At 36.4% G+C, this 27,311-nt stretch overlaps 2 protein-coding genes across 8 annotated transcripts in view; one reads left to right on the top strand and one right to left on the bottom strand.

The window, feature by feature from the left end:
- LOC131434739 (protein furry) overlaps window positions 1-27,311 on the top strand; it is a 433,830-nt gene that overhangs the window by 173,622 nt on the left and 232,897 nt on the right. For all 7 annotated transcript variants that reach the window (XM_058601810.1, XM_058601816.1, XM_058601814.1 and 4 more), the window contains one exon: window positions 5,290-5,450. In XM_058601810.1, the coding sequence (XP_058457793.1) occupies window positions 5,290-5,450 (161 nt within the window). The remainder of the gene's footprint in view (window positions 1-5,289; window positions 5,451-27,311) is intronic.
- LOC131434743 (antigen 5 like allergen Cul n 1-like) lies at window positions 13,372-26,296 on the bottom strand. The gene is made up of 4 exons (XM_058601819.1): window positions 25,868-26,296; window positions 25,085-25,329; window positions 15,468-15,800; window positions 13,372-15,396 (listed from the first exon to the last, which is right to left on the bottom strand). Exons 1-3 carry the CDS (start codon window positions 26,270-26,272, stop codon window positions 15,509-15,511), a joined length of 942 nt encoding a protein of 313 aa, XP_058457802.1. The 5' UTR covers window positions 26,273-26,296; the 3' UTR covers window positions 13,372-15,396; window positions 15,468-15,508.

Raw genomic sequence — 27,311 nt, 5'->3', positions numbered from 1 at the left:
AAGGTCCACAATACTTTACTGTCGTCGTTGGGGAGGATGTAAGCGATGCGGACAGGTCGATTCAAGTGGAGATATTCGGTCGAAAGGTACTGATATGGCAAGCAATATGTTCTTGCGGTTTGAAGTCAACCATTTTTACACTACCGGAACTATAAATGCAGAAATCTATCGAAATGAGTGTCTCCAGAAGAGATTGCTGCCTTTATATAAGAAGCATAGTACACCTCCACTGTTTTGGCCGGATTTAGCATCGGCTCAATATGCTAAAACCACTCTCAATAAGCTTGTGTAAAAGAGTATAAATTTCGTTGAGAAAAATATCAATCCACCTAATTGCCCTCAGTTTCGACCCATCGAACGTTTCTTGGCAATCGTGGCAACGATGGTCTTCAAGAAGACTGATAAGGCAGCTGAGAACATGCAGGAGTTCAAAAAAATTTGGGCTCAAGCGTTCAAAAAATGCGATGCAACACTTGTCCGGAACTTGACGAAGAGCGTTCGATCAAAAGTTCGAAAATTCGTGAAGGAATAACTTAAATTTCATCCGGTTTTCATTATGCTCAAGTTTAACCTCGTACAATAAAGGATCAATTTCTAGTTGGAATAAAATAGCGTTTTTTATCACAATTTGAAAGAAAAATTTGTGAATAGCTTATTTTCGATACACTCCTTAGACAACGCCAATGTACCAACTTTAAAATTTTGAATTGTGATTCTGGCACCAGGTTATATTAATGTTACATGTTTCAATGTTCTAAATGGACGATAATACTTGTTTTCATTTCATTCAGTAGCCTGTCTAGGTTGAATTTTTAATTTCGCTCCAATCTGAAGTAGTATATATCATACCATATTACACAACAAAACAACATCAATGCATTGAGCTAAACAAAAAAGCTTAGAAAATGAAAATTCAACACAAAACCCAATGCATAAATTCGTGTCATTTTTTTATATGAAATCTTTGCTCACGATATGTTTTAACACCACCAAACCCACTGTGCATTTCTCACACCACCATGATACGAAACAGCAGCCCGCAATCGATATAAAAAATAGTGAAACATTTATGAAACTCACTTGAAACTTTTTAAAGTTCGGTTATTTCGGCTTAAGTTTTATAGTTTTGAGTTTGCTTTTCAGATTCTTTGTTAAATTTTGCCTCAAACACTATTTTCCAGTTCAAAAATCATTCCCGTGGAACAGAACAGTAACCGTTTATACATTTCGAAAACCGGCTCGACAAAGCAAAATTTCAAAATTCTTAGAATACTTAGTAGTGAGAAATATGATGGCGAAAACTTTTTATTTTTCGAAAGTATTTGAATAATTGATTAAAAATGCGATGCGCGCACTCCGCTACATTTTACCTTAATAAAGAGATTTCGAATGTTACAGACGGTTTTCGTGAAAACAAATTGACAAAAAGTCTTGATAAATTGAAGCCCGTCAAGCCGGAATACTTTCTCTGTTGAAAGGGTTTTTTAATTTAAGAAGTACAACTTTGCTTCCGCCGTTTTTTTCCAAAATTTAAAGCTTTATTGCGAAAAAGTGTTTACAGATGTATTATTCAAAGTATTGTCCGTCGCTAGCGACAACTTTCTCCCATCTTTCCGGCAATTTTCGGATCCCGGCTCGAAAAAATGAGTCCTCTTTTGACGCTATCCATGAAGCAATCAATTTTCCCAACTCTACGAAGGATTGAAACTGTTGATCTGCCAGGCCGTGTGTCATCGAACGGAATAGGTGGAAGTTAAAAGGGGCGACATCTGGGGAATACGGCGTGTGGAGCAAGACTTTCAATTTCAGCGTTTCCAGGTACTTTTTGACCACTTTTACGACGTGAGGCCGAGCATTGTCGTGTTGGAGGATGATTTTGTCATGTCGCTCTTGATATTGTTGCCGCTTTTCTTTTAGCGCGCGATTAAGGCGCATCAGTTGCGTTCGGTAGCGATCTCCTGTGATTCTTCCACCCGGTCTTCATCAAGCAATGCTTCTAGTTGTTCATCTTTGAAGATTTTTTCTCTTCCACCACCATGTTTCTCTTCGACATCGAAATTACCATTTTTAAAACGTTGAAACCACTTTTGACACGTTCTCTTACTCGGAGCAACATCACCGTAAGTTTATGAGATGCGCTTCAGCTGCATTTTTTTCGAATTGTACCAGAAAAGTAAAACTTCCCGCAAATGGGCACATAAACAGACATTTTCGAGCGTGAATAATGCGAAAACAAGAACAACTGTCACTGAAACGGCCAAGACATTTCGTTAGGAACTGTACACACTCACTTTAAAGGCATTATCATCTATGTATTTTGACCAGCCTCAGCCGGTACAGCCACCTATCGGAAAACGGCGGAAGCAAAGTTGTACACCTGATAATTTTTGCATTTCAAATGAGTTGTTGCATATAAACTAATTCGCATGAAGCGAAAGCATTCTATTAAGCAAATGTCTTCATAGACGTAATACCAAGACTGCAAATACTTTTTTTCCCAGATTGCAAAACTGAGATATTTTGACAAATACAATTTCTATATTATTATGATTTTGAGTTTATTCGTCACTACACAATCATCTGCTACATGGAATGAAAAGTTCTGAGCTTCATAAAGCAAAAGTCAATTTTTTACCGTGAAAATTATTTTTATTATCTTTACGATACACTTGACCCATCGGTCCTCCCAACATTTTGATGCCCTCTAAAAAATAGTTTCTGCAATGACCTCAGTGTTTCTTTCTCGGGAGAAACCTTTTCAAGTTTGGAAATAGATAATAGTCGCTGGGGGCCAGATCTGGAGAATACGGGGGATGGTGGACCAATCCGTACCGCAAATCATCCAGTTTCACCGTTTTATTTCATCAGGACACGAAACTCGTCATTTTTCCATAGATCGATGAAAACTAGAACTCGTCTGACACGACGAGCTGTTATTCAATCGACGCTTTCGCACTCACCGACTACCGAGTACAGCATGTCAAATGACCATAAGTCAATTGTAGCTAATGCTCGAGCCCACGTACAGAGGGCTTAGCCGATGGGATGTGACATTTGGTGTTCGAATCATTGCGAGTGGTTTTTTTTATCCCGTGGTCATGCAATTCATGAGTATAGAAAACACTAGAGCGCCTATAACCAGAGTGACGACAGCTGTTCATTTGGAATGATAGCTTTGTTCCAAACGAGAAAACGATCTGTCAAATTTTACACAGAAAAAAACAATGAAATTTACACGAAATGTAAATCAATAGTACAATGAAACATACCTTGAAAAATAAAGAATTGTAAGGTAACTTTCGATTCAATTGCCTGCTCCAAATATGTGCTTGAAATCTGTGCACTGTGGACTTTTGAATTATATTTCGCGCGGAAACCTTATTCGTCAAAATATTCTTGTTTTAGGTTGGTGTGACTGTCAGTGACATCTGTGACAAGTATCACGTCAAAATATTCATTAGTGATACAAAACACTATAATACGTCTGTTTTTCTGAAGTATGATGAGTGAAATTTTTCAACAAAGAAGTTCCATCAAATTTTGTGTGCGGAATCTTATTTCTGGTGCCGAATAGTTCAGAATGTTACAAAAGGCCTTCGGTGAGAATAGTATGCCACAAGCAAGTGTTTTTGATTGGTACAAGTTGTTCAAAGAGGGCCGAGAACGCGTTGACGACGAACCACGTCCAAGACGGCAATTTCTTTGATTATCGAGGTGTGTGCCCTCCGAATTCCTTCCGACCGGCCAAACTGTCAACAAGGAATACTATTTCAGTGTTATGCGTCATTTGCACGAAGCCATTCGTGAAAAAAGGCGGGAATTAGGGCCGACAACTCTTGGTTTTTGCACCACGATAATGCACCGTCGCATACTGCATTGATTCTTCGTGATTTTTTCGCCAAAAACTCTACCAATATCGTTCCGCAACCACCGTATTCGCGTGATTTAGCTCCCTGTGACTTCTGGCTATTCAGCAAACACAAACGAACGGAAACCGTTTTGAGTCAATGGAAGGCATCAAACGTGAATAGCTACGCGCATTGAAGACTATTCCGGAAATTGACTTTAACAACTCAGTTTGGAGGATTGGGAAAAAACGTTGGCACACGTGTATTGGGGCCGAGGGAAGAAACAGATTTGGAAGAATAAATAAAGAATTCTGAAAATATGAACAAAGTCTTACTATTTTCCGCCAACAGTAGTACAATGTAAAGGTAACAAAACTGCAAACATTTCGGTTTAAATGTTTTGAATTGTTTCCTACATTACGGATGAGATGTCGGCACTCTAGAAAGCCCCATATCAACAAAAAAAATCAATCTGAGAATGTACCACGTGTTCGTTTAACTCGGTGTCACAATTGATCAAGTTTGGAAGGCTAATGGCGAACAGCTGCGGATTCGAGAATATAATCGTATGAGTGACGTAACCGACAAATCGAACTGTGTCGGTGTGCCGGTGTCGGTAGCATAGTGTGGTGAAGAACTACACTTGTTACACGACCATACTTGGGGACTCGAATTTAGTGTTCGACCCCCTCAAGTAGAAGGTAAAATAGAATTCATTTCTTTCTTCTGATCATGCCTATATGAGCCTGTCTAGGCTAGCTTTTCCGTTCTAAATTTATAACTGATTCAATCTAGAATACCTATCTGTCTTTTCATTTCATATCTTTCGTCTCTCTCAGTTAATGCTTGCCGAAAAGAACCAATCAAAATCGATATAGTAGACATTATGCGGCAATTAAAACCAAATAACAAATCGAACTGTTATCGTGTTACAGATTACGTTCAAATAGATTATGCGGAACACTTCTGGTTCAAAATGTATAACAATCGTTTATATTACGTAACTGACAGACCGTACTATTTTCTCTAAGAAAACACAATTGATGTCGACAATTTTGGGTTCGGTGAAAAGGGCTCAGTAATCAAGTTCAAATGTATAACTGATAATACTTTCAGTTTCGGTAAAGTGATTTCTGTCTATAATTGCTATCCTATTCCACCATTTTTTTTATCGGATCCCATTTCAATCCTCCATTCACCTGGGAATGATGTATTGAGCGCATAAAATTTCACTTTCCCGGCTCATATGATGGTGTTTTCGTGAATGATGTCTATCTTTATATCGATTGGAAGCACGATGATTTATTCGCTACGCAATTTTAAGCTGTTAAATATCTCAACATCATTCTTTAAAAGAAAGTTTGAGTGTATGATAATGAAATTGCCTACATCTATCCTTTGTGAGTCTAAATATCATCATATATTTCACTTTTATTCCCAGAGAGTACCCGTGTGATCACTACACATCTGTTATCAACGTTACATTGCTGATGACTGGATGCCCGCGAGTGGAGGTGCATTCTACCGCTCTTCAGCTGCTGCAGATTCTAGACAAACGCTTTTTCGGAAACGTTGGACCGCTTCCATCCGAAAACGATAGAGGTAAGTGTTTGAATGTTTTCCCTTGGCTGTCGAATATCGAGCTATTTTCCCATATGATTAATGATTCCGGAAGCGAACACAACTTTAGCCAATGTTATTCGAGTTGGTTTTCATAATGAGATTTTTTTTTGTATTCATAATGTGGATGAAGGGGAAGTTCGGTTGGTTGTTATGTTTGCGAACCCAAGGATCGAGACAGATACGTTACTCATTCAATTCAATATGGTTTTTCAAGCGTAATATTTTCTGGCTATCCTACTCAATATATTGGTCTTGCATTAAACATATTGCCATGTATCGTGTTCTTATTTATAAGTTTCTGCTTCAATTGACCACGGACAAAAATCGATGCTACTCCTGGTACCAAAGTTTATGTGACACTGCGTGAAAAGCCATTGAGATAGTTATTTCCCAAGAGTGCAATACAAACGCTCGTTTATTTTTTTATGCGATTTTAGTACAGATTTCGTTCATTCCTGATTGGAGTTATTGAAATGCATTTTCCAATAATGTAATTCCGGTGGATTAAAGATATCGAAACTATTTTAAGGCGAAATTTTCTAATAGATGTAGAATATTTCGGAAACTGTTAAAAACAGCGTCATATGTTTTCGAAGCTTCATTGATAACGAATCGTCAAAAAAGGTACATCAAAGCTCACTCATATATATATATATATATATATATATATATATATATATATATATATATATATATATATATATATATATATATATATATATATATATATATATATATATATATATATATATATATATATATATATATATATATATATATATATATATATATATATATATATATATATATATATATATATATATATGAATATGGATGAATGGATTTTAGATTTTTTCTTGCGATGAAACTGTTTTATTTCTTTTGGAACTGCTCGGAAATATCAACGTGTCTCCATTCAATCTTCGTGCTGAGCAAGGTATAAGGTGTATGAGAAACGAAAAATGGATGATTTTGGGCGATGGATTTAACGATCCTAACCCTTGGGACCACTTAAATCAAAATCGTGCTGTGAAGCAGGAGTTTGATGGAGGTAATCCTTATGTATGGAGAAAGGACCAAATGGGAATTGGGCTTCTCGAAACTGTTGAACTAAAACGGCTTTTCCATTGAATTTTTCAGCAGAAATGTAAACAATGCCGGTTTATTCTGGCCGCAAGTGTGCGTTCAAGGGGTTATCTAGCAGACATATAGGAAATGATTTTATTTTGATGAATCGAAAAGCATCGAATAGGTTATGCTTTGTTATTCCTGTAAACATGATATGTGAAAAATTGTGGATTGCACTTCTCTGGTCCAAAACTAGTTTTTGGTGGAATTTATTTGCAGGGATCATGATATCCCAAAAACCTTCAAATCGATTAATTCAAAATTTGAGGGTGAGGTTTATAATTGCCGTTCCTAGTTCGTTGAAGAAGGGTTTTGCAAAAAAAGTATTTTGTATTATGTAGTAACATAATCTGCTCATGCACTGATGAGCTGAATGTGAAACGTAAAACAATCAAAACAGTACCAACGAGGTACCAAAACCTAAATGAACACTGTGGTGTTCTTCAGAATACTTTTCATTGATTTTTGAATAACAACAAGAAAGACTTGGTGGCCAACAACAACCACGATTTGAAACGGTTTTTGAATCTAATTTAGATATTTTTTTTTTAGATATTTTGCATCGTCGCTCTAAATGACGGTTTTAAACAGGGGTTCTTCGACTCTCAGCTACAATTCCTAAAAAGTGATTTCAAAAAAATAGGAAGCAGTTTTCGTACCAACCCAAAATCGAAAATTACAGAAAACGCAGGACTAATCCGGACACTTTATGGGGCTGAACTAGGCTCTAAAGCTTGGCACAAACAACGAAATCTCACGATACCGAAGAAAACGAAACTATGTTCGAAGGGATTGTCGGTTGATTTCAACTATTCCTGAGGCATAATTATGTTTGCCAGAAATATTGGTACTGACTTGAAGATTGTCACCTTGCTATACCAAATAATTGATGCTAAAAGTGACTTTAGCGTCTTTATCGGAGGCTATTTGATTGTTTCACTACAAGTAATGCACGTTTTCCTTACATTTTTAGTAAATTTAGTTATAAGTGATAGGAAATGTAATACCCTCCCGTGGTTGGTGGGCTTGAACATCATCAGATACAATCAATTACAGTTAGAATTTAATATAGATATATGTTACAGCTTTAGCTTAATTATTGAATTTAATTAAAGAAATACGGAACGACTTGAATAAGATGTTGATTGCATTACGCTCCAAACATCCGGGGTTTGGAGAGGTCGGTAGGGCTGAACTGAGCTCTGTTTTATGTTTCATTTTCATACTACCGGCCCTTATTACCAGTGTGAAGTGGAAATTAAATGGAGTGCACGTATCCCAATTGGGTTTCACACGATGACATCAAACGAACGGTAAATGCAGTCCATCTTTGACGTTTATTGATGGTTTGTGTACCATGAAATACTGTGGAATGAGATAGAATATTGTAGAATATAATAAAATAATACAGACTGAACAAATGAGCAAACCACTGATAGCTGTCAAACGATGTTCATCCAATTCATTTTGTGAGATTGTGTCGTTTTCATGTGAGACCTGATGGGTGAGACGATCTTTGAGTGAAGTGTAAGAGAAAGTGTATGCAAGAACGGTAATAAAGGCCACCGTTTCAGTTCAGGACTAACGATCGACCAATAGTAGAGATAAAATAGTACACAGAAGTAGAGTAACGGTACCCTCATTTATCTCAGCTCCATTAGTCATCTCATATACGAAAACCAGTAGTTAGAGTGAGATCTGTTGTCTCTGTGCGATAGATTGACTTCAAAAGTAAGACGAAATAAGGAGCATTCGCTTCAAGTTTTCGCGTCGCTATAACAACAGTATTGAACAATTTTCTAACTACTTTTTCTGCGGTAGTGCTTCACAAATCCGAAGCAAAGATATTGTATTCGATTTGATCACAATGCATTAATTGAAAGTCGAGTAATCGCTAAAATAACATGGTGACACTACTGATGAGATGATTATTGGTACATTAACCCTAGTCAGATTCTATTTGAAAAGAAACAGTAGCTCAATGTTACGATATTTGCTTGTGGACTACATATATGTATGTATGTATGTGAGTATGTTTGCGTGCATATATAGATGTATATGTATGTGTAAATTGCATGTGTAAATAATTACTAACTCAACATTTCTATTCCATATAAAATTAATACACACTGAGAATACTGGAAAATCGAACTAAGAGAAGCTCTTAAACTTGGAAAAGAAGGAAGACGAAAGAAGAAGAAAGAAGAAGAAAGAAGAAGAAAGAAGAATAAAGAAGAAGAAAGACGAAGAAAGAAGAAGAAAGAAGAAAGAAGAAGAAAGAAGAAAAGAAGAAAAGAAGAAAAGAAGAAAAGAAAAAAAGAAGAAAAGAAGAAAAGAAGAAAAAAAGAAAAGAAGAAAAGAAGAAAAGAAGAAAAGAAGAAAAGAAGAAAAGAAGAAAAGAATAAAAGAAGAAAAGAAGAAAAGAAGAAAAGAAGAAAAGAAGAAAAGAAGAAGAATGATGCAGATTACCAGGAATATAAAAAAAGAAACGAATAAATAACGCAAAAGAATAGATAACTATGTAAAAAACACATCAAGTATGAAGACAATTTTATACAATCTATTTGAATCAGCACAAAAAAACAGTGACCTAGTGGACACCATATCATAGGAACGTCTGTGTATTGATTTAAAATAAATCCTCAGAAGTAAATCTTATCAAAGGTCCATTGTAGAACCGAAGCAAAGAATTGCTGCAACTGTGACTTCTTACAAAAAAAGTGATAGGAAATGTAATAGAAATATAGATATCAATATTTCGGTATGTTTCAATCAGAATCCGTTAAGAATGTCAAGTCGAAGATTATGTGTCCGGTTAAGTCCCACTTTTTCGTCCGGTTCAGCCCCGCGTAGAAAATTAATTTTCGAGACGCAATTAAAATTTTATTTTCCGCGTAATCGAAAACACCCAATAATCAATAATCAATCCAGCATAACATGAACTTTTAAAGGCACTAACCAGACCGTCGTTATGATGCACAGTAATCAAATATACACAAAAAACCCTTCTTAATCCACCTAGTGGTGTGATAATGCCTTTCTCTTTCTTCCAAGCAGTCTCATGAATTTTTTATCATTTTATGAAATAATTTCAGACACTAATTATGGCTCATTTTTGACACCAATTAATTCAGATTTAATCGAGCGGTTCACAAAAGCATGCTTCAGTGTTTATGTCACATACTCGGTATCGTTTTTACAATCAAGCGCTCGGCATTTACGTTGTCTATTTATATGAGAAGAGTGATGCTAATCTAAAAACCCTTCTTAATCCACCTAGTGATTCAGATTGATCCGAGTAGTTCACAAAAGCATGCTTCAGTGTTTATGTCACACAGCCAGCATCATTTTTCCAAACTAGTGCTTGACATTTGCGTTGCCTATTTGTATGAGAACAGTGATGCCAATCCTTCTCAGTCCACTTAGTGGAACTTTCATATGTCTAGAAAAATCATCATAGGGGGGAATTTTAGAAATTTCATGTACTCCCCCCTATGGTGCTTTTTCAAGAACGAAAATTTTCAAACTTTAACCGCTGGGTAGCAACCCTTACCCATGTCCGATTTAGCTCAAATTTTGCATGAGGACATTTTTCGATGTGCTTAAACTTTTGAGCACTAGCGCTTTACGAAATTAGAGGTGATCCCAAAATATTGGCACCCTTATATATATATATATATATATATATATATATATATATATATATATATATATATATATATATATATATATATATATATATATATATATATATATATATATATATATATATATATATATATATATATATATATATATATATATATATATATATATATATATATATATATATATATATATATATATATATATATATATATATATATATATATATATATATATATATAAGTTTCAAACGAGCCCAAGTTTGTTAAAATCGGTTCAGCCATCTCTGAGAAAATTGGGCGCGTTCAAATAACTTCGAAAAGTGCACACACATACACACACTCACACATACATACACACACATACATACACACACACACACACACACACACACACACACACACACACACACATACACAGACATTTTCGATCTCGTCGAACTGAGTCGAATGGTATACAACACTACGGGTCTCCGAAGCTCCGTTCGAAAGTCGGCTTTTCCTGCAATTCTAATACCTTTCGAAAATCGAAGATATAAAAATTGCAGAGAAAAACGAGTACTTTTTGACATGAACACGATCGACACCAAACTAAATTCCACCTAACTGACGTCTGTCTGTTACATGGAAACACGTTTACAGAGATAATCCATGGATGGACATTATTGTTTATTTATAAGATGTTTGAGTTGTCTAGATTAGCCCTGGTCTCCCCTACACTTCATCTTAAAATTCCGAAACCAGAAGTCGATTTCGGATGAAATTCTACAGCAATATATGTGACCACTCATTTGAGCATAATTTTGTAAAAAAAATGGTTCTTCCAGTTCCGTTTAGAAGTTTTTGACTTCTATGGTCGGTACTTCCGGAAATATACCGAAATCGGTTCGTATGACCAACAATTAACATGACCTGCAAAATTGGAACAGGTTTTAAGCCAATGTAGGTAAAATCAGGTTGTTTTGCATCGTCGCTCTAAACGGCTTGAAATTTTGAGCCCTCATCTAACGTTCATATCGGAACCGAAAGTCGGATCTGGATAAAATTAATTATCTAAGATTGTGAAAATTTACTAACTTTGCTTTGATAAATTAGCTCAGCATTATCATATATCTGTTTGTTTTTACGGTTTGAGTCGTTCGCTGGGAATTAGCGCCTCTCTGCATCTTCTTTTATAAATGTTATATTTGTACTTGTGATTTCTAAATCAGATGTGCAATCTGGATAAAAGCAAATATTTTCTAATGGAAAACCAGACCTTCATGCAGGGCTTGCATTGTGAATCTTCAAACGAACGAAGGAACAAAAAACATCCGCTATGTATGTTTGCTTGAAATTGCTGAATGAGATACCTATAAGTAGTGTATCGAAAATAAGCTATCCACATATTATTGTGCGAGGTTTAACTTGAGCACAAAGACTGTTCCAGAAAGTTTGGACGCAACCAACAACCGCTGTCATTTCGCAATGGTTCAAAATCGGTCAATTTTTATGGCTGCGTCCTGTTTTTTACACTCTTCTCTAACCACTTGTGCAGTTGTTTATTCGTTTTCATAAGTTTGTTTCGAAATGCGTGGACTTTCAGCAAAACAACGTTGAAAACAGAACGCGGACTGTCACTGAGGAAGATAGCAAAAATGGAAGGAGTAATTGAAAAGGCGTGCGAAATGCAATCAGGAAGTTCGGTGAGGATAACACCTTTGAGGATAATCCGAAAATGGGTCGAAAAAAGGTCCTGTTAACCCTCAGTTGGATAAACGTATACTGAAGGCGTTCGAGCAAAAGAAGGAGGTTTCAGTTCGGGATGTGGTCAAAAAAGTGGGCACTTCGAAGTCAAATGTTCTTCGTCCTAAAGAACGTTTGAATCTTTGTTTACAAATATGACTTCTACCCATGATTCGAAGCCACAAGGATCCTGTTGTCTTCTGGCCAGATCTTGCTTCTTGCCACTACTCAAAATCAACGGTAGAATGGCATACTACCAAAAATGGCACTTTCGTCCCAAAACACATGAATCCACCAAATTGCCCACAAAAGTCAAAGTCCTGGCATTACATTCTTTTTGTGGAATTTGGCCTTTCTGTTTCAACAGACTTCGCAGCCGATTCTTAGTGTACAGAATCATTGCATGGCTAGTACTATGGATCCTACTGACACTAAGAATCGTTCCAGGTCGGGGCTCGAACATACGACAAATTGCCCACAACTTCGACCAATTGAGGAATTTTGGGCATTAACGAAGGCACATCTTGGGAAACATCTATCGGCAGCCGAAACCATTCAACAGTTCGAAAAAGATTGGAAAAAAGTGTCAAAACTTGTCGCCAAGAAGTCTGTACGGAATTTAATGAGGAACGTTCGCAAGAAGGTGCGCCAGCTAGTCTACAACGGCTAAGTAGCAAATGAGAATATTAGTCTGTTGATGTAGTCTAATATTATCAGTATATCGAATAATATTTGAATATCTAACACTTGTGAGTTATTTACAGCGAAATCAAAGTGCGTCCATACTTTCTGGGACAGTCTTTAATGAAAACCGGATGAAATTTAAGTTATTCCTTCACGAATTTTCGAACGCTATGATCGAACGCTCTTCATCAAGTTCCGGACAAGTGTTGCATCGCATTCTTTGGACGCTTGAGCCCAATTGTATTTCAACTCCTGCATGTTCCCAGCTGCCTTACAAGTTTTCTTGGAGACACTCTTCACGATTGCCCACTAACGTTCGATGGGTCGAAGTTGAGGGCAATTTAGTGGATTGATATTTTTCACAACGAAATTTATACCCCCAAGCCAATTGAGATTGGTTTTGGCATAGTGAGCCGACGTCAAATCCGTCCAAAATAGTGGAGGTGTACTATGCTTCTTATATAAAGGCAGCAATCTCTTCTGGAGACACTCAGATCGATAGATTTCTGCATTTATAGTTCCGGTAGTGTAAAAAATGGTTGACTTCAAACCACAGGAACATATTGCTTGCCATATCAGTACCTTTCGACCGAATTTCTCCACTTGAATCGACCTGTCCGCGTCCCTCACATCCTCCCCTACGACGACAGTAATGTATTGTGGACCTGGAAGGGAAGACGCGAATACAATTTTCGGGCCCTTGTTGCTGCTCGCTACTTCTGTTCTACACTTTGTTTCGAGATTTTCTGTCTTCAGGTGATTTCGCCTCTTGATACGCTGGATCATTCCGATATTCGTTCCTGCTTTTTTGGCCAAATCACTTATTGACATTGATTTGTTCTTCATGATTAGAGATACCTGGTCCAGTTTCGAGTTAGAAGAAACGGATATTCTGCCTCTTCCTGGTAGCTCATCCAAAGAATAGTGTTCCCCAAATTTATTAATGATGGTTTTAACACTGGCATGATGAATTCCAAACCGCTTCGCCAATTTTCGCATAGTAATACCCTTCTCACTTAGCCATGTGTCCAGAACCTCAATTTTCACTTCCTTTTCAATACGCGATATTTTGAAAACGCAGAATTTCAACCGCATAAACAAGTAAACAAACGAAAGCTGGCAGCCAAACGAACAGCATGCTGTGATCTGAGCATAAAAAACCATCACAAATACATACGTACAACACAAATGTTTGTGGATAGCTCATTCTCGATACACTCCTTATTAGAGAGAAACCGGATGCGTGAGAATATATGCTACTGAGCAGACCAGTTACCTTGCCTTGTAAATTGCCTGTGCTCTCAGTCTCAGTTGACACATGAACTAAGCAATCCATGGCAATGCAGTGAAATGAAGGGTACGCTCTCGTTAGTACTGTACGAGAACGAAGAACTTTGTTTCGCAGCGTACTACAAGACGCGATGCAAGGTCATACAGGCATTGTTGTTTTCAGTGTAGGTTTGCAAAAATCATTTTTGACCTTAATGTTTGCATTCCAAGACCAAAATTGATCACATTTCAAAACTATTTTAAACATTGCATAGCATAAATTTTGCATTTGAGCCCATTTTCAAAACGGACAAGTTGTTTCTTTGGAGTTTACACTGTGTATATATCCTAGAAACACTAAAAACGATGTTCTTTAAATTGATATTCATCGGAACTAAATGTTATGAATCTAGTTTTCTCGAAGGCATCTTCAATATGAGAACCATTCATTAAACGCTAACCTCATGAAGCACAGTTATCAGCTGGAGCACATATTCATGAAATAATGAACAAACGAAGCATCTCTCCTTGCTTGGGTTGCGCTGTGAATTTTACCCGACATACGGATGAGTGTGAATAGCACAGAAACTCTTATGTTATTATTCGTTGATTCAATTTGCAAGTCATGCTCCCACGTGAACTTAAGTTTGTAATACTGAAATAACCTATCATAAACTTCTTGCGACTTCATAATGTGTTCGCCAAATTCTAACCAACACGTTGCTTTTTCGTTATCAATGCGTTGCGAAACCCTACAGATAGCTGTCTGAATCGGTGCGGAAATGGTATGGTATAATTTTATAATACTTATGTTACTGCAATATAAATTCACAGTAACGATTTGTACCTACGCTTACGGAAAACGTAATGATTTCCCAACGTCAAATAACCTTATGTTCAACTAGTAACTAAAAGCATAGCTGTGATTGAATATATGTTTGAAATAAGTGGTCATGGTATTTTCAACACTCATTACCCTGTAACTTTCGAATCGGATGTCGTATGTGGATTCAATTCCGTAGCAAACTATTGATCATGAGAACTTTCAGTCGAATGAAATAAGACACTCTGGTCTCCCGTGTATGGTCGAATTTTCATGTAATAGCTTATTCAAATATCACTTTCTTTATTCTCAAGTATTGTTATTCGTGGTAATAGTATCAATTTGGTTTAAAAAATATGGAATTGTTTACCATTCAACTTTGATTTTCTATTCAAAGCAATATGTAATCAAGGTTTAGAATACCATTGTTACCTATGTTTAGAATACCATTTCAAAACACGAATTTTTAATACAACTGTGTAAAAAATTATAAAAATTACACTCCTTTAAAACCAATGAAATAAAACTAGATCTACATCTTTTTTTATAACCCTGCTGAAGTTCGGATGCCAACGAAGGAAATTTGTTTCAGATGGGGAATGAAAACGACTCTCCGACCAGTGGCATTCGGTACTGTTTAAAATGGGTGTTCCTGGAAGAAAGTATTTCGATTTAGTCGGTAGAAATGAGAACAAGAAAAAAAATCGTCACATCATTGCTCACCTGTAAATAAACGAACCACGTGCCTGGTTGATTAACGGTGTTTACTCGTTTGCGTCATTAGCAGCGTGTTTCCGTCGTCGAAGACTTTTCGCTGTTGCGGCACAGAGGCAGGAGTATTGTTTCGAGAGACCGTCACAATTTTGCGCTGGTGATTGGCTTTTGACGTAGGTCGGCTCTAGCATAAAATTTGTCGAGGAGTAGTTGCAAACCAGGTAATGAGTTTGACAGGTCTTCTTTGATCCAGCGCGCACCCGAGCGTCGTACACGATCAGGCTACATCCGATACGTCGAACGCGGTCGTTCACGAGAACTGTAAAGTGCCCTATCGGACCGCTATGGATGTAAAATATGAAATAAAAAATGTATGTAAAATTGTCGCACTAATGCTTGGTTCAGCTGGAGAATTTGTAAGTTGGGTAAGGTTTGAAGTTTTATAAGCATAATATATAACATTATATAGCAGTTCGTGTTCACAATTCATCGGACATAGTCGACAATCGTTTACGGTCGAGACTATAAGAGCTAAGACAATACAGTGTAGTGAACAATAGAGTATTCAAAATGAGCAAAAACGATCTACAAAAGCCTGAAACTGCGCGACAAAATTCAATTTGTATTAATTACAAGCGCTGCAAAGATAGACCGTCAGCAAGCGAAATTGAAAACTAAAACTAAAAGAACGAATGCATATAGACGTTAATAATGCAAATTCAATTCAGCATGGTTTCTAATTCTGTGTACGTGAATGATATGAAATTGCATTCGCTTCCGTTAACAATGAGATGTACGGTGTCGGGTATGACAACGTTAAAATTATGCTATACCCAAGTAGCAATTTCAAACTTATTAAAATTGACATGTTTCACAATTGCTACAGTATGGTTATTTTTGTTGGATATGTTAGACAAGTGATTTCACGTGTTTCGTAACAAATGTGAAAATGATTCATATCACTGCTCGTGAAACCAACTCAAAAACTGGAAAAGTAATATGTTCCAAATAGGGATTATTAACTGACTTTACAATATGCTCACTTGAACAACTATTCGGCTTTCCCTGAAATATTATGGCAGTGAAACATATCAAACAAGAAAGTTGTTGCATATGCGCTTTTCCAATCACACAATCATTACGAGAAGAGTTACGAAATACAATACAACAACAATGTTTGCTACTTGGGTAAAAGTGTGTACATGACCTCCCCCCGTACGTCACTGATCGAGACATTCGCCCTTATTCTGAATAACGTCGTATTGTTTTTTCCCTCGTATTTCATTTGTATTCCCCATAACGCTAGCAAAATCAAAGGTAGCTATGATTCGATCGAACCACATTCGATCGAAAAATCAATACGTCGTTATTCAGAATAAGGGCGATTATGTTGCGGCACGGAGAATTTTTTCCATCGAAAAGGAAGTCCGGCGGAACATAAGGTCCACCCTTGGAAAACGCTGGTTATCTATGAAAATCAGTTGATTACTTGCAGATTGTTAGCAATGAAGCCAAAGTGCCCTTCAATCATCACTAAATAGAAATGGAAGCTCTTCTCCTCCTAGAAAATGGGGGCAAGTATCTGGTTTAAGATTTTTATTTTGTTTAAAGATCTGTTTTGAAACTTATTTTTGCTTTGTACGTTTTGGCTTGTCAGTGCGTTAGCAGTTTATGCTGAACTTCAACTTAGAGTAAAAATTTCTGAAGTGGCCCCCCCATTTTTCACGAAGTAACCGATTTTACAATAAGTGTTATTGTTTTGTAGTATTAGTATATACGAACATGTTCGTGAAATATTTCGTCGATATTCGAATTTTTTATACTATTTTTAGTTACATTAACATTTATATACCTTTTCATTGTAATGCTTCCTGAAACTCAAGTTCTCTTTCGAATTATACGAAACTTTGCAAATAGATAAACAACTATTTTTGGCATAGAATGAAGAAAAAATTGCTTAAAAATGTTCAATTTTACTAAACTTTCTACTTAAATTTTCCAAAGAAATCGATATTAAAGTACCTTCTTCACGCGATTTTTGTCTCTGTTAAATGCTAAAATGTTGCATATGTTATTGGTTTTCATAATCAACAAAAAAATTTTTGTGCTCAAATAGGGTTTTTGAAATATTTGATATTTTGTATACGCGCGCTGTATGCAAAGTGCACCGCGCGAGCGAATCGGTATGGTGCGGCAGGGTTCGGTAGGGTGCGATGTCGTCGGTGTGATTGAAGCGAGCTGCGACAGGTTTGGACAAGTAGGCATAGAGAATGATTTTTTGCCTTTCTCCTCTCAACTTTTTTAAATTGTAGTATTTCGATGAATTTTTGCTATAATATATAAGAGAAAATGAATAATATGAAAAGGGCATCATTACAGTACTAGGTACATTTAAACAGGTTTCTCCATTAAATGTACGCCAGGTAATTTATTAACCACATATTATTTCACAAGTTCGACTCTAGATTATTCTTTATTTTCTGGTGGTTTGAACAGAACATTTACTACAAATTCTTCGTTGTCGGAAAAAAATCTTACATTCGCGTGTAGTTTTAATCGTCATTACGTTTTTCAATCGATGTTGCTGTTGTCTATCCTGAATGTCTGGTTCGTTTATCATGCAAAAATCAAAGTTTATATTTTTGAATGAATCCTTTACTCAATTGAATAGATTATGCGCAGTTGGAATTCGATTGGTTTTAATTTGATGCAAATTTACTTTATACGCGTGTCTTTTCACGGTTCCTTCAAAGACAACTTTTTCCCCATGTGAGGCTGCGAAGGAATTCCACTCGGTCCTAATTTTATAATCTTTCTCGTGAAGTGCAGTAAATGCACTGAACTTGTACCGTTAATCTTTTTTCCGGAATGATCACAAACTTTTGTGTTTTCCTTGACTATTTTCGCATCCAAACCACACGAAAAAATGAAAAAAAATGTTAAATAATATGTGATCAATAAATTACCTGGCGTACATTTAATGGAGAAACCTGTTTAAATGTACCTAGTACTGTAATGATGCCCTTTTCATATTATTCATTTTCTCTTATATATTATAGCAAAAATTCATCGAAATACTACAATTTAAAAAAGTTGAGAGGAGAAAGGCAAAAAATCATTCTCTATGCCTACTTGTCCAAACCTGTCGCAGCTCGCTTCAATCACACCGACGACATCGCACCCTACCGAACCCTGCCGCACCATACCGATTCGCTCGCGCGGTGCACTTTGCATACAGCGCGCGTATACAAAATATCAAATATTTCAAAAACCCTATTTGAGCACAAAAATTTTTTTGTTGATTATGAAAACCAATAACATATGCAACATTTTAGCATTTAACAGAGACAAAAATCGCGTGAAGAAGGTACTTTAATATCGATTTCTTTGGAAAATTTAAGTAGAAAGTTTAGTAAAATTGAACATTTTTAAGCAATTTTTTCTTCATTCTATGCCAAAAATAGTTGTTTATCCATTTGCAAAGTTTCGTATAATTCGAAAGAGAACTTGAGTTTCAGGAAGCATTACAATGAAAAGGTATATAAATGTTAATGTAACTAAAAATAGTATAAAAAATTCGAATATCGACGAAATATTTCACGAACATGTTCGTATATACTAATACTACAAAACAATAACACTTATTGTAAAATCGGTTACCTCGTGAAAAATGGGGGGTCCACTTCAGAAATTTTTACTCCTTAAACATTGAAATTACCAACACTTAGCACCCAGTAAATTTGTAAACGAAAGACGAATACGGGTAAAATCTAATTGGAATGTGAAAATCGATTCACCCATCGTTGAGTATTTGTAGAGAGTTCCATTTTAGAGTTTTATCACAATTTTCGGTATCTTCGGAACCGACATTCGGAGGCCGGAAAAAATGAACAGTTTCGAGCCCAATTCGGAGATTGTTTTAAGTTCTTGATGTTGCAAAAAAATCCTTGAATGTTGGTTTTAAATTTTAAATACTCATCACCTGGTTACTCGGGAACCGAAAATCAGATCCGGAACAAATTCAGGAATTTTGCATGAGATTATGACTTGCGATTAAAATTAAAGTGTATAAAAATAAGCTGAGCCATTTCTGAGAAAACGAAGTTATGTTAGTTCCATTCTGGAGTTTTTTCTACTATTTTCAGTACTTCTGGAACCGGGTTCTGTAGACCGGTATGACCGAAGTTGTCAAATTCAGAGTAGTTTTTAGTCCAAGTTGAAAGACTTTTGACGTTTTTGCAATGCGGAGATAAATGAGTGCATATTTTGTGCATTTTTTTGCATATTTTTGTTGTGGTTCTGGAATCAAGTGAACCGTGAGCCTGAAATGGTGTTGACAAACGGAACTCTCTTCTTTTTCTCAGAGTCGGCTGAGTTGATTTTCACAAACTTAAACTCAAATGAAGGATCTCAAAACTTCATAGATTGCTGTTGATTTTTGTTTGGGTCCGACCTGCGGTTCCAGAACAATAGGGTGAAGTTTCATTTAGAGCAAAAATTAAAAAAAAAGTATTAATCCACCTAGTGGTGTAATGATGCCCTTCTCATATCAATCATACCATCATATATAATACTGTGGTATTCTTCAAAATAATTTTCTTCGACTCCTAAAAAGAATAACCGAAATCGGTTTGTTTGACCGTCTACTGATAAAAACTATCAATTGGAGAAGATTTGAGGTCGGATTAGAAAACTTTTTACGGGTTTTCACCCTTTTCAGTGATGGTATACAATTTTTAACACACTTTACCTTATATTTCCGGATCCGGAAGTCGGATCCAGATGAAATTCAGGAATTATGTATGGGACCACAGGACCTTTCTTTTGAACCATCTATGAAAAAACTTAGAACATATATTTTCTTTGTTTTGCACGTTTTACCCCATAACTCTCGAACCGGAAGTCGGATCCAAATAATATTCAGGAATTTTTTATGGGACCTCAAGACCTTTCATTTGAATCTAAGTTTGTGAAAATCGGTTCAGCCATCTCTGAGAAAAGTTAGTGCACATATTTTCACAATTTTTTGCTTATTTTACCCCACAACTCCGGAACCGGAAGTCGTATCCAAATGATATTCAGGAATTTTGTATGGGCCCGCAAGACCTTACATTTGAATCTAAGTTTGTGAAAATCGGTTCAGCCATCTCCGAGAAAAGTTAGTGCAAAAAAACGTTACATACACACATACGCACACACACATACACACATACACACACATACACACACACACACACACACACACACACAGACATTTTGCGTACTCGACGAACTGAGTCGAATGGTATATGACACTCGGCCCTCCGGGCCTCGATTCAAAAGTCGGTTTTCACAGTGATTGCATAACCTTTTTATATGAGAAAGGCAAAAAGGGTTTGCCATTCTCTATACAAAGGTAATAGAATTACTGGGGAAACCGACTTTTGATCGGAGCTTCGAAGGCCCATAGTGTTATATATTATTCGACGAGGTTGGAAAATGTTTGTGTTTATGTGTGTATGTATGTGTTTCTTTTCGCGTTTTTTTCTATATGCTCACTTTTCTCGACGATGATTTATTCGATTTCAACAAGCTGAGGCTTGTCTAAAAGCTACTTTTGGATTGTGGATCACGTTCGAAGATCAAATGGCTTCTAGTTCCGGAGATATGATCGTAGAAGTGACGTAATCGACAAAGAGCACTTTTTCTATACATTCACTTTTCTTAGAGATGGCTCAAGCAGTTACAATAATCTTAGGCTCATTTGAAAGCTACTATTGGGTTGTGAATCATATTCAAAGATCAAATAACTGATACTTCTCTTTCTGGAGATATGATTGTAGTGACGTAACCGACAAACAGCACGTTTTTCTATGCACTCACTTTTCTCGGAGATGGCTGAACCGATTTCAGTAAGTTTAGGCTCGTTTGAAAACACAATTAGATTGTGGATTAAGTTTGAATATTAAATGGCTGACTATTCTGATTCCGGAGATATGATTCGTTATTGAATACTCTTCGTTTAAGAACTATCTGCAGTAATTAGAAACCTCACATTAGAATTTGTGATTAAATAATTCATTGTTTTTTTTATGATATCGCATATGATTTTAAGTGAATTTTTTTTCGTAGGAATGGGCTGTAGACTCTAAATTTTTCTACATATTTCGATATTTTTTTAACACAAGCATTACATCGCATGTAGGGGAAGGTGTTCGATTACCGGCACCATTTTATTTTTAGCTTTTTACTTTTGACTCAGTGCGCATTATGCAGCAATGGAAAGGTAAAATCCTTAGTTAACCTTATTAAGGAATTAAATAGATTAAATAGATTCTAGTTATAGAAATTGTTTTTTTAGCTGCTTAGGAAAGTGACAATTTTTGGTCATTTCAAAAAAGGTGTTCGATTACCGGTACCCCAAGAAAATCTGCTAGAAATGGAAAAAATTAAGTAAAAGCAGCCATGATTGAAAGATAAAAAACCTGTTTTAATCCACCTAGTGGTGTAATGATGCCTTTCTCATATCAATCAAAATATCATATATAATACTGTGGTATTCTTCAAAATTATTTTTCTTCGATTCTTGAAAGAATAATCGAAATAGATTTGTTTGACCGTCTACTGATAAAAACTATCAATTGGAAAAGATTTGAGGTCCATTTAGAAAACTTTTTACGGTTTTTCGCTCTTTCCAGTGATGGTATAAATTTTTTAACACACTTTACCCTATATTTCCGGATCCGGAAGTCGGATCCTGATAAAATTCAGGAATTACGTATGGGACCACAGGACCTTTCATTTGAACCTAAGTTTGTGAAAATCGGTCGCGCCATCTATGAGAAAAGTTAAAACACATATTTTCTTTTTTTTGCACATTTTACCCCATAAAGTTAGGGCAAAAAACGTTACATACACACATACGCACATACACACACAGACATTTTGCGTACTCGACGAACTGAGTCGAATGGTATATGACACTCGGCCCTCTGGGCCTCGGTTCAAACGTCGGTTTTCACAGTGATTGCATAACCTTTCTATATCAGAAAGGCAAAAAAAAATTTTTCTTCGATTCTTAAAAGAATAACCGAAATCGGTTTGTTTGACCGTCTACTGATAAAAACCATCAAATTGGAAAAGATTTGAGGTCGATTTAGAAAATTTTTGAAGGTTTTTCCTCATTTTCAGTGATGGTGTACAATTTTTAACACACTTTACCCTATATTTCCGGATCCGGAAGTCTGATCCTGATGAAATTCAGGAATAACGCATGGGACCACAGGACCTTTCATTTGAACCTAAGTTTGTGAAAATCGGTCGCGTCATCTATGAGAAAAGTTAAAACACATATTTTCTTTTTTTTGCACATTTCACCCCATAACCCTCGAACCGGAGGTCGGATCGAAATAATATTCAGGAATTTTGTATGGGACCTCAAGACCTTTCATTTGAATCTAAGTTTGTGAAAATCGGTTCAGCCATCTCTGAGAAAAGTTAGTGCACTTATTTTCACAATTTTTTGCACATTTTACCTCATAATTCCGGAACCGGAAGTCGGATGCAAATAATATTCAGGAATTTTGTATGGGACCACAAGACCTTTCATTTGAATCTAAGTTTGTGAAAATCGGTTCAGCCATCTCCAGAAAAGTTAGTGCAAAAAAACGTTACATACACACATACGCACATACACACACACACACATACACACACACACACACACACATACACACACAGACATTTTGCGTACTCGACGAACTGAGTCGAATGGTATATGACACTCGGTCCTCCGGGCCTCGGTTCGAAAGTCCGTTTTCACAGTGATTGCATAACCTTTCTATATGAGAAAGGCAAAACCTGTTTTAATCCACCTAGTGGTGTAATGATGCCTTTCTCATATTATTCATTTTCTCCTATATATTACAGCAGAAATTCCCCGAAATGTTACTACTTAAAACAAGTATAGAAATAGTTTTAAAGATTTCTGTTGCACATTTAAATTTTAGTTACTGAAAATTAATTCAATCATATGTGAGAAAGTGAAGTGTGCTCCATTTTATCACATTTGATTACTATTGTCGGTACTTCCGGAACCGAAAGCTGGATATCGGCATAGTGATACTGGGTTCATTCAATCATACAGTAATATGACCTACAAATTGTTTTACGACTCTCTATGACTATTTGAATTTTGGAAAAAAAAATGTATCGGTTTTCGTATTTGGATAAAATTCAGCAAATAGTATATGGGTCTGTCGATGGTTTTTTTGGTTACACACTCTCATGGTCTGCAAACTAGAGAAAATCACTTGCCAATATAAAGAGGTAGCTTATGAACAAAGTAATCCTGAAATTGACATTTTTACCTACCTCTGGAACCAAGGGTTTGATAAGAATGATAATTGGGATATTCTTATGACATCTAGCGACCTTCCATCTCCGAGAAAAAGTGAGTGACAGTATTGTCACAGTTTTGGAGCATTATTTTCACATTCACATTATTTCATTTTGTTGCACATCACTTTGTAATTCCGGAAATTCAGGAACTGTGTATGAAACCATAGGACCTTTCATTTGAACCTAAGTTTGTGAAAATTGGTTGAGCTATCTCCGAGAAAAGTAAGTGACAATATTTGTCACATACACAGATATTTGCTCAGTTCGTCGAGCAGAGTGGAATGGTATATGACATTCGGTGCCTCGGTTCAATAGTCGGTTTTCACAGTGATTGTATTGCCTTTCTATATAAGAAAGGCAAAAAGACTTTGTTCATTGCGGAGGTGTTTTGGACATAAGTCTTGATTGTCTAATGGTTTTGGCTGTCGACATGATGCATATTACCACAGTTGCCAGCTAATACTATTACTGCAGACGAAAAAGGGTCTGCAGCTTAACTAGAAAACCTGCTAATTCACAGACAAATTTGCAGACCTGAAATCTCTATATCTCACGATTTGTCGAAAAAAAAATGGAGTTCCGGTTGGTTGCGAATATTTTGATAGAAACTGGTATTGAACTCAATACCAATACCAGTTTCTATCAAAATATTCGCAACCAACCGGAACTCCATTTTTTTTTCGACAAATCGTGAGATATAGAGATTTCAGGTCTGCAAATTTGTCTGTGAATTAGCAGGTTTTCTAGTTAAGCTGCAGACCCTTTTTCGTCTGCAGTAATAGTATTAGCTGGCAACTGTGGTAATATGCATCATGTCGACAGCCAAAACCATTAGACAATCAAGACTTATGTCCAAAACACCTCCGCAATGAACAAAGTCAAAGCAATGAACAAAGAACTTTATAAATATTCTATACATTATTCACCCTTTTGATTTATATTTTTCAATTTAAGGCACTATAAAAAAAGGTCACAGAAAATTTGTGTTTTATATTCACACCATTAAAAATTTTTGATCGCAGCCAAAGGTAGACGCGTCTGTTTGCTTTGGTATTCGGAACAGAAATAACGGGCTGCTATTGCACACATATAACATTTATCGGAATGACGCTATGTGCTTTCTGTCAAAAATTATGGTGGGGTGCCGGCTACCGAACATTCTCCCTTACTATTGAATCTGAAGCATGACTAATATTTGCAATGAGCGATTTTATGTGAGTGATTGAATATTTGCCTAGCATACATACTTCCGTATTTTTCCTGGATATCGTTCCACCATGGCGGGGGTGGCATTCCTATGCTCCAGGAACCATGTCTCGATGCTGCTAACAATGATATCTTCTGGCTCCAACTGAACTGTTTTACAGGCTGTCTTAGATGCGATATTTTGCCCTGCAGATGGGTACTTCTTCGTGTTTCGACATTGATCATGTCCATACACACACCGTCTTGCATTGCACCAGGCCAGATGCTCTAAGTCGTTATCCCATAGCTGAAAAGGGCAAAAAAAACTGTATTACTCCTATTAATCACAGTTGGATTAGCTTCAAATTAATGTTCCTTTCCCATTTACATATGACACCGATTTACAGATATGACTACACACTTAGAAAACTTTATAGATACACATAAAAGAAGCGTCGCGATTCACTTACATTCACAATTCAAAGCATGTGAAAATAAGTCATTAACTTTACAGTTAATTTAGCTGGAAAATACGTCGATACAGACGCTAAATTACCGAAGAAATCACGACATTTACGTCAAGCGTAAATTTCATTTTTTGTTTCTAAGAGTGTAGCCTTCGAAACCAGTTAGTAATTTCTTCAATGTTGTGTCAAAGTTAATTTAAAAAAAAGCATCTTTTGATCATATATCCTATGGTATCAGTGTCTAAACTTCGACCCAGATCAAGCAGTATGCGGGCTTCCAAAAATAACAGAACGGTTTCGACCAATGCTACTTCCGCGCCGGCAGATTTAAAGTTTCACTAGAATGAACGGGGGCATTCACCACCCATGTTGTAGTACCACTTCGAACATCCTGGCAGCCGGGGGGTACGGCGTGATCTGGCCACAGGCAATCGAATTCCGCTGGGAATTGTGCTTTCGCAAGATCAAAGACCGCATTTTCTTATCGACGGTGATTTTACGTGGATTCTTTCCTGTGCACTGGGGTCCGTAGGACAACTTCGCTTTCGAGCTGCAATCACAACCAATGTGTATCTTTCCTCCGGGACACGTTTCCTTGCGGCAGTAATTATCGTCACTGGTGGCTTCCGATGTGTATCCTACATTCAGAGCTAGAGCTATCAATAATAGTATGAACGGATCAGGAGACATCGTTGGTTCGGTTAGTAGGAAACAGCTGCAATTGAAATTAGTTTTGAACTTTTGAAATTTTTCAAATGAATTCTTAGAGCTATTGCTCCTCATTGGTAATGCGTCAAACTGAGTGAAACGCTGGTGTGGGACGTGATAATATGTACCAATAAAAGAACTGTTATTATAGTTCAGGCAAAATTATTCTGTCGTTTATGATAACGAAGTTTCATTTTTATGATAATATCGTGATTGAATTTTATCTCGTAATAAACTATGATGGTACTCAGTCATTGTTCGTGGTTGTGTTCGATTCTCAACCCCGAACATAGGGTCAGGGCGTTGTTTGCTCTTGACACGATATATTGATCCCATGGGCGAAAGTTGAAATACATTCCCAGATTAGCTGCGTGCAACTAGCCATCACGAGGCGATACTGTGACCGTTGTCACATCTTTTTATGGCTGTTAAGAAACTTTTCTTCCTTCAACGATGTTGGATGTTTAGTGTCGAATAGTACAAATTTGGATGAGTAAATGTTAAATACACTGAGATCTCTTACTACAACACTAATTTATTTTGATGCCAAATGTCTAAACTTTCAAACGTCCTAAATCTGTAATCTAATAAGTTATTTTGCCAAAAAAAACCCTTTTTAGATTTTAGGACCGCGTAACTTCAGAAATCCGAATAGAAAAAAAACCGAAAAACTAAAACTTTTCTTTTTTATGTCAAATGTCTTAGAAATGCATGAAACGGCGAGATCTGGTGTAATTATAATTTTTTTTTTGTAAAATAATCGAAATTTTTCTAAGTGTACTGTGTAGTTGACTTCCAGAAAATACTCAGGATAGCACTAGATCTCGACGTTTCATGCATTTTTAAGACAAAACAAGAAAATCGGATAACGTTGAAAATTAGCGTAACTTTGGAAATCTTTGTAAATGACTCGCGTAGGAAAATACCCCAGTTTACTTCAGATATTACTTTGATATTATTATTTGAGATAAAAGCGATAGTAATAAAACGTTCATTTAAATCTTACTCTTATGCTGCTTGACAAGCACGATATTGTCAAATTAATTAACCTGATTTCGATTAGCTTTATGTTTCGTCTTAGACTCGTTAGTGCATAACAGTTTAGTTGAACTGT

This window comes from Malaya genurostris, chromosome 3 (assembly GCF_030247185.1).
Source record: "Malaya genurostris strain Urasoe2022 chromosome 3, Malgen_1.1, whole genome shotgun sequence".
Taxonomy (NCBI): domain Eukaryota; kingdom Metazoa; phylum Arthropoda; class Insecta; order Diptera; family Culicidae; genus Malaya; species Malaya genurostris.
Note: the sequence above shows the minus strand (reverse complement) of the source record. Positions and strands in the feature narration are given on the sequence as shown.

Coding starts and splice junctions, on each gene's coding strand:
- LOC131434743 (XM_058601819.1), bottom strand. CDS start 26,272: ATGAGGAGCAATAGCTCTAAGAATTCATTTGAAAAATTTCAAAAGTTC. Junction 25,330..25,867: donor CTGCCAGGATGTTCGAAGTG/GTACTACAACAT, acceptor TGCCCTTTTCAG/CTATGGGATAACGACTTAGA. Junction 15,801..25,084: donor TATCCAGGAAAAATACGGAA/GTATGTATGCTA, acceptor TTACATCCATAG/CGGTCCGATAGGGCACTTTA.